The sequence below is a fragment of the Astatotilapia calliptera genome, chromosome 5 (genome assembly GCF_964374335.1).
Source record: "Astatotilapia calliptera chromosome 5, fAstCal68.1, whole genome shotgun sequence".
Lineage (NCBI taxonomy): Eukaryota > Metazoa > Chordata > Actinopteri > Cichliformes > Cichlidae > Astatotilapia > Astatotilapia calliptera.
In genome coordinates this window covers 31,345,920-31,357,116 of record NC_137426.1, presented here as the reverse complement: position 1 = coordinate 31,357,116, position 11,197 = coordinate 31,345,920, and the positions used below count along the sequence as shown (strand labels likewise).

Sequence of the window (11,197 nt, the reverse complement as noted above, 5' to 3'; positions counted from 1 at the left end):
ACTACCGCTCTCTGTGTATGAAGAAGCTCAACAGTTGTTCAGCCCGTGTCCCTCCCACCGTCGTTTTTACATTTCGATGAAATCGCCAAGAGTTTTCTGTATCGTTCGCATGCCGCCTCTGCCGCTGGATTCACCTGGAGTGGTTATTTAATCCCCTCTGTGCTGCGCTTGGGTTGAACGCATGGCTTGGATCGGTGTAAATATCAGTAACGTCTCTTCGGAGAGTGCACTGATTGGTGACGATCCTCGGGATGAGCGCTTGGCGCAGGTGGAAATCGCCCTTCTCGCCATCATCTTCATCACAGCGGGGATCCTAAACTTTGGGATTTTGCTGGTGCTGTGGAAGCGCAGGAAGCCGCTTTCCAGAATGCGCGTCTTCGTTTTCCACCTGTGCGTCGCTGACTTGGTGGTCACATTTTTCCAAGTCTGCCCCCAACTCATCTGGGACATCACCGACAGGTTCATCGGTCCAGATGTGCTGTGTCGGGCGGTAAAGTACCTGCAGGTGGTCGGGATGTTCGCCTCCACGTACATGATCGTAGTGATGACTATAGATCGGTACCAAGCCATCTGCAATCCCATGGTAACTTTCCAGAGGCGCAGGGCGCGCTGGAACGGTCCGGTGTGCGCCGCCTGGTGCGTCTCCGTCCTCTGCAGCCTCCCGCAGGTCTTCATCTTCTCTCGGGTCGAGGTCGCTCCCGGCGTGTACGATTGTTGGGCGCAGTTCATCGAGCCGTGGGGACGGAGAGCCTACGTAACCTGGACGACTTTGGTGATATTCGTCCTGCCAATTCTCACCGTGATCGTGTGCCAGGTGCGCATCTGCCGCGCAGTGCAGCTTAACTTCCACATGAAGACGCACCACGTCGGGAAAGCGGTCAGCAAGCCTCCGTCATCGAGGGCCAGCAGCGTGGCAGGAGTGTCCAAGGCCAGGGTGAAGACGGTGAAGATGACCGTGGTCATCGTGCTCGCATACATCCTCTGCTGGACACCTTTCTTCACCGTGCAGCTTTGGTCTGTCTGGGACGACGAGGCACCCACACAGAGTAAGAAGACAGTGATCCCACAACACGCAAAAAGGGCACAGTCTGACATAAAAGTCACTGGAAAGCAAAAAAAAATTGTTATTACTGCAAGTTTAAGTGGCTACAAACGCCATCATGCTCAGGAAAACAATAGAGGAGGAAACTAGAATTTTCTGCATAATTGCTTTGAACTCATTCCACTTATACAATCCCGTTACACTTAATACATCCAGTAAATTACATTATTTCTAACATCTACACCTTAAAATCTCTTAGTATTACAATGAAAGTGAACTTTAAAAGTGAAATTACGAGGGACGGATGCCCTCTCCACTTGAATGAAGTCACTGTAATTGACAGACAGTACATTAGGTCAAAGGTTAATGGTCCTTAATTTCACAAAGCATCAACAGATAACTTAAAATAGCCACAAATCCGTAAGAGACAACCAAGCCCAAATAAAGTGACTCTCATGTCCTCCTCCTCTATCTCCAGGTGCAACCTTCACCATCTTGATGCTGCTTGCCAGTTTAAACAGCTGTGTGAACCCCTGCATCTACATGCTGTTTAGCGGAAAGCTACCCAAAAGGGTGGTCAGCCTGCTTTGTGTAGGTCAGCCTGACCTGAAGGAGTCCATGCAGGAAGAAGCCACTGTGGTCAGCTCCATGTACATCAGCCTCAAGAGCCTATCGGACTGCAGATGAAAGCCCCGATGATCACACACTGATTACACCTCATTTCACATGGTGTGAAAGTACGGCTCCCTCATGGTAAAGACTGAAACTCTTCTAATAAGTGTGAAGGCAAACAGCCTAGCAGTGTAATGCTCCTACTCTACAGATGATCACTGCATACAACGCTTTCATACAGAAAATGCCAGACACACGATCTTGCACATCACATTTTGAAAACATTTTTCAAATTAAAAGAACAAAAACAATAAAAAAAAATAGCTGTGACTGAAATATGTCCTCAAGTACTGGATAAATTCACTAAAATCCCAAATTTGACATTCGTGGTGCTCAGAGGAAGAGTCTCTCTGCAAGCACTAACCTGAGCTTGAATATTACTTTGACTTTATTAGCAGGAAATGCTCAGATATGAATGGTCTCCAGCTGATAATAACTTGAGCAGTAGCGTTTTCGTCTGGCACCGTTATCAGGTAGGAGTTTTATTTTGTCTGAGACCAGCTGACGAGTAAAAACCTCGAAAGCCAATAATCACATCCCCACCAGCTTCAGTTGTGATTTGATTAAAAAGACTGTGGTGTATGACTCAAAATGTTGTTTCTGATATTTTACTGCGTTGAATATTTTCCACAAAAAGGTTGTTTATCAGCTGATCTTGTGAAATGTTTCACCTAAATGCGATTGTTCCCATGTCTGTGTTTAAATATCTCGTATGTCATCTGAATTAAATACTTCAAGCTCCTTTTACGCCCATGTGTACATACGATCATGTGTATGACAGTGTCCGACCTACACTCGGTGGCTGAAATAGTTAACAGGCGACATCAATAGTACTTATTTTCAGACACTCTGTGTTCAGTGCCCCTAGAGAGTCATTGATACATGTTGCCATTTTTCCTTTCATCCCCCAAGAATCTAGGGCTGTGATTTCTGATGACTTGTTTCTTTCTTCCCATCAGCACCGTCACGTTGAGAAAAGAAAAAATCCCTTTGGATTTAAAGCTCAACTGTTTATTTGCACTCGGAGGCCTCGGTTACACATACTTCTGTTTGCTCACTTTATATTTAGGCCTCAAATTTTCTGCTGAAGATCACTTAATAGCGTTTCCATCTTCCACGTGGAGGATGGAATGCAAGCATATGTAATTATTCAATCGTGCGCTATATATTATTATGCAACATATCATTAGAACTCATGGAGAGCGAGGTGGGAAAGATTAGCAAAAACCCAGCATGCGGCACATCTTTCTGAAGCGAGCGGTTGAAGATGTGCATCTTCTGTGTGTAATTTGCTAGCCAGGAGAACTTAATAAAACATTTCTGTGAAACATCATTACGGCCACAAGAAATGCGCTTCTGTGCTTTCATTAGGCTGCACAGACAAATCCGACACAAATTGTCCAACAATAAATCTGCTTTTACCCTCATCAGCGAGCACCCAGCAGGGACTCGGCAGGGACATTTAACAGTAATAAGAACAACGGCTGCTGGGCGCTCGTGAGGTCATTAATATTTAAACCAATCAGCGCACCCCCTAAAATATAAATGGTTCCCTACACCAAGACCAAAAGTTCACCATAGAACTTGATAAATAAAAATATTGGCCACCCCACTTCAGTTTTCATGCATTACAGGGTCGCATTTCAGTTCTGCTTGGTAGTGTTTATAGTATAAAACACTATGACGTGTCCTTATTCTGGGATTATACTGACCACATACCCAGCATTCAATTGGAAATTACTTACAATAACTGACATAAAATAACGAAACACTGACAGCTCAGTAATGAAATATATAAAGGCCTACTTGTAACAATTGTGTGTTGTCTAGAAAACCTCAATAAAGTTTGTTTGTGCTGGCCTGTGCTCCCTGACTTCAGTTTCTATCATCACATTCATCCGTCGTCGAATCCCAAAGCTATATTAATGTTCTCCAGTGTCTCATGATTGGTCACAACATTTACACTACTTGTACATGAGGGCATTAAAATAGACATGACTTGAAGGAAAAAAAAAAATTATGCACCAAAGTCAGCACACATGTGAATGTGATTAACTCGTCTGTTCACTGTGTTATTCATCTCCGTCCTTAAAAAAAAAAAAATCAATCTCCGTCCTTTAATGCGAGTATTGAGCTGATTATTCTGTCTGATATTTGCTACTTTTGCGTCTTCTTTGAGGAAGCTTGAATGTGCATGCGTTAACTACTCACATCAGCGAAAACGATAATTATTACGAAGGTTCACTTTTTTCAGCATCCTCCTGTCTGTCTCAGATGTGTTTCAGCAAGAGTTTTGCAGATGCTCAAAACATTCTGCGCATTAAAAACGTACCACACCTGAGTGTTTTTGGGATATGTAGGAAATGAGCACATCTCAGCCATGTTGCTCAGCCTGACTGTAAACAATAGAGACAACTTTACCTTTGGTCTGTTAGAACAACAGAAATATTTCTGTGATCCAGCCCCTGGACAGGGCTCAGCACAAACAGTGGCCACATGAGGCCATTTTCATGTTTCCATGTTCCTAACAAGCTTGAAAGCCATTATTTGCTATGACCACTTTTATTCTTCAGCACAGTCTGAGCTCTCTTATGTAAGCTTTTCTTGTCTTTTTTCAGTGCTGTGTCAAACTCTGACAGTACCTTTCTGAGTTTGTAATTCCACCAATTTTGACAAGGTCCCCAGCACCACTGATTGACATGCCGCTTGATACCATGATGCTGTTGTACCTCTCTCTTGACTTCCCCAGTTAATGATATTAACAATGATATGAAATAAAAAGGTGAAATTTGGATCAATCACTCCATAAGCTCTTTTCAGCCCAGTGCTTTTGTAATTTGGCATACATCAGGGTTTTTTTTCCCATTTCCCTTCCATTCAGTAATGGCTTCTGGACAACCACCCTTCCCCTGACACCGAAGTATGCCAAGTTTTCAGTTAATGGCTCTTTGGGAATCACCTTATTGGTGCATCAATACTATTTTATGAGTGTCAAACTGTGTTATCGTTGACACTTTTCATAGATTTATCTAAAGAAAGTGGATATTTTTTCCAACATAGTAACAAAGAGTTAAAAGATACAATTTAAAATTGGTTCTCTGCTAAGTTCTCTGTTCATTGCTTAAGTTAAGGAACCTTGTTTATTACTGAATGATTTGTAGGTCATTGGTGGTCTAAAAAGAAGCAAAAGCAAAAAAACACAACCCCCCCCCCCCCCCCCCCCCCGAAAGACCTTTAGAAAGCCTGCACAACTATTGCTTAAGACCACTTTAGAAATCTGAAGAAAATCTGGCTCCTTGGAAAAAAGCAAAAAGAAAGAAATGTGGGTTTGCTACATTCGGCTTTACTATAACTAAATCAAGCCTTATACGTGAAAGAATGACTTCTAGTCTCTTCCTCACAGGGAGGTATGCAGTTTACCGACTTGATAATGGTACATACCCAAAGCCAGGACACGTGTGTGTAGGTAGCACTGAAAAAACATACCCAGGCTTTCTGTCTTCACCCAGTCAAGCCAATCTTCCCTGGCAGAGATCTTCAATACGTCAGACAAAAAGCCTTAAATGACCCAGACACTTGAGATCCAATATGTCTATCTTTGTCACCACAATCGATTCTATCACTGAGCACAGTGTGTGTTCAAGAGGCATTTAAAATTTTCTTTCCTGCCTTTGTCTTCTTAAGGCTGTTGACACCAAAACACGTAAATCTCAAAAGGTTGATTGAAGAAGGGTGTTATGATCGGGCCATTTACCATATGGTGGATGACAAATGCATTACTTAACAAACCACTTCATGTGCACAGAGAATAAACTGCTTGTGTCCTACAATTTAGAACAGATTTGAGAACAAAAAGCCTCAGAGATGTCACGAAGACACAGAACATATCGTCAACATTATAAAAATAATAATAAAAAAACACCACACTTAAGTGATACCTCATGTTCATATTGTGCGTGAGCGCAAATGTGTCAGGGCGTGACTCCTGAAGATGTTTGAAACAGTTGTGAAACTGTGAGTGTGAAATAAAACTTGGTGGAAACCACAAAAACTTCAATTGTTATGGATTACGTCTGGAATTTAAACAGAACCATTTCCTTACTTTCTCCTGTCCTGATGCAGTGAGCCAGTAAACACAACAAACAGACAGAGCACGTGCAGAACAGTGTATACCTGAGATCTATTATAGCATCCAGGACATGTGTCCAGGCTGCTGTCATTAGAATACCATACATAATCAAACAGATGTGCATTAAGGTGCTTTACAATACAACACTTTCCCATCACATGTCCCGATGATATTTGAAATATGGGAAAATTGCATTGGATTATGTAATGGAAGGAAGAGGTGTTTTGATCCAGGTGTGTCATTGTCTGAGGGCTTTTGCTATTGTCCAAGCACGAGTTTCTAATTAAACTTTTAAAGAAAGTGCAAAGATGAATAAAGCGCTTTATAATTCATGTGCATGACCTCAGCTTGATTAAAATAAAATGGGGCTGTGACTCCATAATGGCTGCTAGTCCCAGGAATAGGTCTGTCTTCTTATTATGGTCCATGCCTGAGGGGCTGTGTCCATTTATCAGAGCGGCTATTAGGCCCAGATAAGACAGCTCTATTCAGAGGCTTGAGGGAAGCAAGGTCAGGAAGTTCCAGTGTTGTTAGTATACTTAACCTATATAATATGTGGAATATGCAATGTGCAATGATATAACCTAATTTTTGTGTTTATAAGAAGCTTAATGTTGAATGTGATCCCATTATTATAACAAGAAAATTTCATACAGATAACAGTGGACTGCTGCACATCTTACTCAACTGGTCTGATGTTCTTCTGGAGTCTAAAAGGTGCATAACACATATTATTGCTGAATAAATGATGTATTCAAAATTAATTTGAAAATCAAGAATACCTGTTTATCAGAGTTAGTAATGTTATGGGCAGGGTCTGCCGTGCATCTCACCCTGTGGTACTCCCTCAGGACACTAAACAGATGAGAAAACAGAGTATTTGCTATTTAAGATACTGCACTGTTTATTGCTTATGAATCATATATAAAGAATTGATGGCACAAATCATCTGAACTCCTTTATTCCTTTTCTTCATGATGTAACCACTGATTTTATATAAAAGATGTGCAAACCCAATAACTTAACAATGCCCATTGGTTGTCAATGAGTGGCACTTTTAGCATTTTGGTCATCACCAGGTTAGTTTACAGGGGCCACAAATGACCATATTTGGACAAAGAGGGCCGTACAAATGTAGGTATCTGATAACTAATGCAGATGAACAGTTTAATTTAGTAACATTAAAAATTTACTCACCAAACTCACTGCATGCTTAGCACCCCACAGTAGGCCATATTATTCATCTGATAACTCCAATAAAAATGCTCCAAATGCACTGACAGCACAAATAGGATGCAAAGATTGAGTTCAGTGACTGGAATAAGCAGTGGTGAGGCCTAGCAGACAGGCAACTGCTACAGTTTCTTGTCTCAGCATGCCATAGATTATTAGAGCATGTGCCAGAGGTGTGGACTCGAGTCACATGACTTGGACTCGAGTCAGACTCGAGTCATTAATTTTATGACTTTAGACTTGACTTGAAAAAATGTTCTAAGACTTGTGACTTGACTTGGACTTTTACACCAATGACTTGGGACTTGAATTGGACTTGAACCGGTTTACTTGAAAAGACTTGATATTTTACCCCAAATATAAAATTTAACATGCATATTATATAGAGATTGAAAATGTGACGTCATTCACGGGTAGAACCGCAAAGGATTCTGGGAACTCGTGGCAAGCGGTCAAGCGGTACTAGCGCACGCAGGCTTTCAATTAAAATCAGTTATACAGTGATAAAAAGAAACACAAGAAGCCGTTGTATTATTAACTGCAATAGCCGGTCGCATGACAGCCACGGGAAGCCGACGGGTAAAGAGATCGGTTGTTATCGGATTACGTCGTTGAAGAGAAATTGTTCGAGCCATGTTTCCGAAGTAACAAAGAGGCGACGGATGGCCTGGATTGCAGCCATTCAAAGACCAATTATAACGTCCCAGAACACTCCAGCTCACAGGTTAGTCTGCTCCAAGCATTTACACGAAGGTCAGTGTTTTTTAGTAGTTAATGCGTCATTTTTCTTAACATAATTGGTGATATAGGTTACAAGCAAGTACTGCGGTAAAGTGAGCCGTCATTTGTGAGCCGCGGTCAAGCCAGCCGCCTCCTATCCGCAGCATAAATTTCCTTGCGCTTTTACACCAGTCTTTACGGTAGCGCCTTTTCGCTTTATGTGCCGATTGAAAGCCTATACCCGCGCACACGTGCACGCGCGCGAACAGTCGCGCGCGCATGCGCGCGCACAAATTACAATGTAACGGCCCGATACAGTCAATACAATTATGGAAATGTCAGAAATTCATTAAAAATCATCCTGAGTAGTTGATGTACAACTTTCAACACATCCCCCCTCTGGGACAAATAGTAAATTGTCCTGACACAATATTGCGTTTCGCTTCTGTTATTATGGTACATTGACAAAAACATATACTTTTATTCACAGGATAAAACAGGTTTTTTGTATCACTAATTGCCCAGTACGATTACAGCATATATTATTGTCACTGCTACATTTCTGTGATGCTACCAGAAATTATTTCCACTGCTAATTAATTACCGTTGAGCTCAAAGGTTATATTAATAAACGGTTAATGAATGTGTATTTATGACGACGATTTGTGAGACTGGTAAACTTATGATACGTACGATGGTCTTTACTTTCTACACGGTGCATTTCAAGGTCCTGCACCCATCCGTCGGTAAACTGTACCTGGGCTTGTTGCAGTGACCTGAAGTTACTAAACTTCACGAGTGTATGCACTCACTCCAAGAAGCGTATGATTATAAATATGCATATAAATATGCTACGATGAGATAGCTGACTTCATCTAACTAGCAAATGTTGTCCAGGCTACGTTGGTGATACAGTTTTTTTTAATGTGTATGATATTTTTGTCATGCGATTTTAAAGCTGGTCCTACAAGCGCATCCAAGAATAACATGCAGCGTATCTCAGAACTGTCGGTGAAAATTATTCTTGGAGCTAGGTTTAATTGAGCTGCATTTTAAAGAGGTGCAATTTCACAATTTGTGTATATTTTCTAAGTTCACTATTTTGTCATGTGTTGAGAAAAACACAGATTTAAAAATTACATGGTCTAATATTTACATTTAGCATAACTGCAACATTATTTTTTCATTTTTTTTTTTAAAGACTCGAAAAGACTTGAAATTCAAAGTTTCAGACTTGTGACTTGACTCGGACTTTTACACCAGTGACTTGAGACTCGACTCTGACTTGCCTGACATTACTTGAGACTTGACTTGAGACTTGAGGATAAAGACTTGAGACTTACTTGAGACTTGCAAAACAATGACTTGGTCCCACCTCTGGCATGTGCACCCCTAACCATAAGCATTACCAGCGTCCGTACAGTTGCGTTGTCACGTCTTTTTTGAAGGACGTTTATCCACAAAAGCCATTTTTGTACCAGGTTTTTTACTGCTGTGAACTTGTGCATTTTAACAATGGAAAATAAGCGAATTGACTCAATTCTGAATTCAGCCTCAAGTGGCCACTTGAGGAATTGCAACCTGTTGATCATTTCTTTTTTTCTTTTTCTTTTTTATCCCACTTGATTGTATTCTTTCTAACACATGACTCAGATGACCATCAGGTGGAATAAAGCAAATAAGTAAAGGAGATTTGTTCTTCAAGTATATGAATATGATATACCGGCCACTTTATTAGTTACAACTAGCTATCACTGGATTCGTCTCCTTTCATCTTCAGAAGTGACGTCGTTGTTTGTGCCATAGATTTAACAAAGTAAGTGGCCTGTATTTGTATAGCGCTTTACTAGTCCAACTGAGGATCCCAAAGCGTTTTACACAACCAGTCATCCACCCATTCACACACACATTCACACACCGGTGATGGCAAGCTACATTGTAGCCACAGCCACCCTGGGGCGCACTGACAGAGAGGAGGCTGCCGGACACTGGCGCCACCAGACCCTCTGACCACCCAGTCTTGCCCAAGGACACAACGACTGAGACTGTCCAAGCCGGGGCTCAAACCGGCAACCTTCTGATTACAAGGCGAACTCACAACTCTTGAGCCACGATCGCCCTGAAGTGCTGGAAACATTCCTCAATCTATTTTACTGAGCTCTGGTGACTGTGGAGCTGACCAGTTGGAGCTCAGTCAATAAGCATACATGAAGTGTTGATCTTTCTAAGTGTACTGTGGATAATACTGCATGATGTGTGTAGTACTTTGAGGCATTTTAAACCTATAAAACATGTTTATAATTGGTGCTCTTTATAATTAGGTGGCCTTTTGGTTAAGCTTCACTTGTTTAACCCTGTCTTGAGATAATTCAATGCAAGAAAGAACAGTCTGTTTTGCTGTAATTATTTGTCCTGCTTTCAGTGTAAAATGGCAACAAAGAGGTTTATTGTGGCAGCAATAAAGGAAACGCTGCTGCGTCATAAACAGTTGCTGTTTCATGGCAGAATAAGGAGTAAAAAACAAAGCTACTGTTAAATTAACTGCATATAACATTTGCACTTTCTCTGGAAAGCCTGCAGGAGACTGCTGTAAACTTGAGCATTTTAACATTTGAAAATAAGTGAATTGACTCAATTCTGAAGTCAGCCTCAACAGAACCTTGGCAGCTTTTCAGCTTCATCAAATTATTTCAACATAATTCGTTCAACATTAGATTTTTGATTGATTTTAAAAAATAATGTCTAAAATCTTAAAACAGAATACTTGTGGAAATGGAAACAACCGCAGCTCAGGACTCATTGTGAACAAACTGTATTCTAACACTTTTTAGACCTTGTCAGTCGTAGCACATCCTCTACTGAACACCATCAATGTAATTAATAGACAGTCCCTGAAAAGAATTTGATGGGCTTTGAATAAATGAATGTTCAAACCTTACTTCTTACAAATGAGATGGAGAATTCATTATGAATCTGTGATACGCACTGATCGTCAGCTTCATCTATTACACCGTTTGATGACTGCCTCGAATGCCCCACTGAGTTAAAGCGAGCAAATATTGATACAGATCTTGGCAAGATATAAGAGAAAATATATGATCAATACAAAGACAGCATGAGGATGTCAATCCTCCCTCGACCGTTGTAGACTTTGCACGAATCAGAGCGGTGGGATGGCAATATAATAAGACATGAATTCCAGATGAGCTCTTTCACACCTGAAAGCCTTCTCGCCATTAAAGGAACTTATTTTTTTATTTTTTTCCCTACACAGAGTGATTTTTCTTTTTTTTCTCACGACAAAAGAATAATCGCTCTCGCTTTCTTTTATCGTCACTCACATATGAGATGTATCCACTCTTTGTGCATTTTATAGAGCCACTTCCAGAACAGTGAAGAAG

At 41.1% G+C, this 11,197-nt stretch overlaps 1 protein-coding gene across 1 annotated transcript; it reads left to right on the top strand.

Annotated features, from left to right (window-relative positions):
- The first annotated feature begins 35 nt into the window (after positions 1 to 35).
- Positions 36 to 2,456, top strand: avpr2b.1 (arginine vasopressin receptor 2b, tandem duplicate, 1). The gene is made up of 2 exons (XM_026166453.2): positions 36 to 1,046; positions 1,521 to 2,456. The coding sequence occupies exons 1-2, from the start codon at positions 182 to 184 to the stop codon at positions 1,727 to 1,729; spliced, it is 1,074 nt and encodes a 357-aa protein (XP_026022238.1). The 5' UTR covers positions 36 to 181; the 3' UTR covers positions 1,730 to 2,456.
- The last annotated feature ends 8,741 nt before the right edge of the window (positions 2,457 to 11,197 follow it).

Bases quoted from the DNA above. Each gene is read 5' to 3' on its own strand.
- avpr2b.1 (XM_026166453.2), top strand. From the start codon at position 182: ATGGCTTGGATCGGTGTAAATATCAGTAACGTCTCTTCGGAGAGTGCA. The intron at 1,047-1,520 runs GTAAGAAGACAG...CTCTATCTCCAG, and splicing joins CGACGAGGCACCCACACAGA to GTGCAACCTTCACCATCTTG.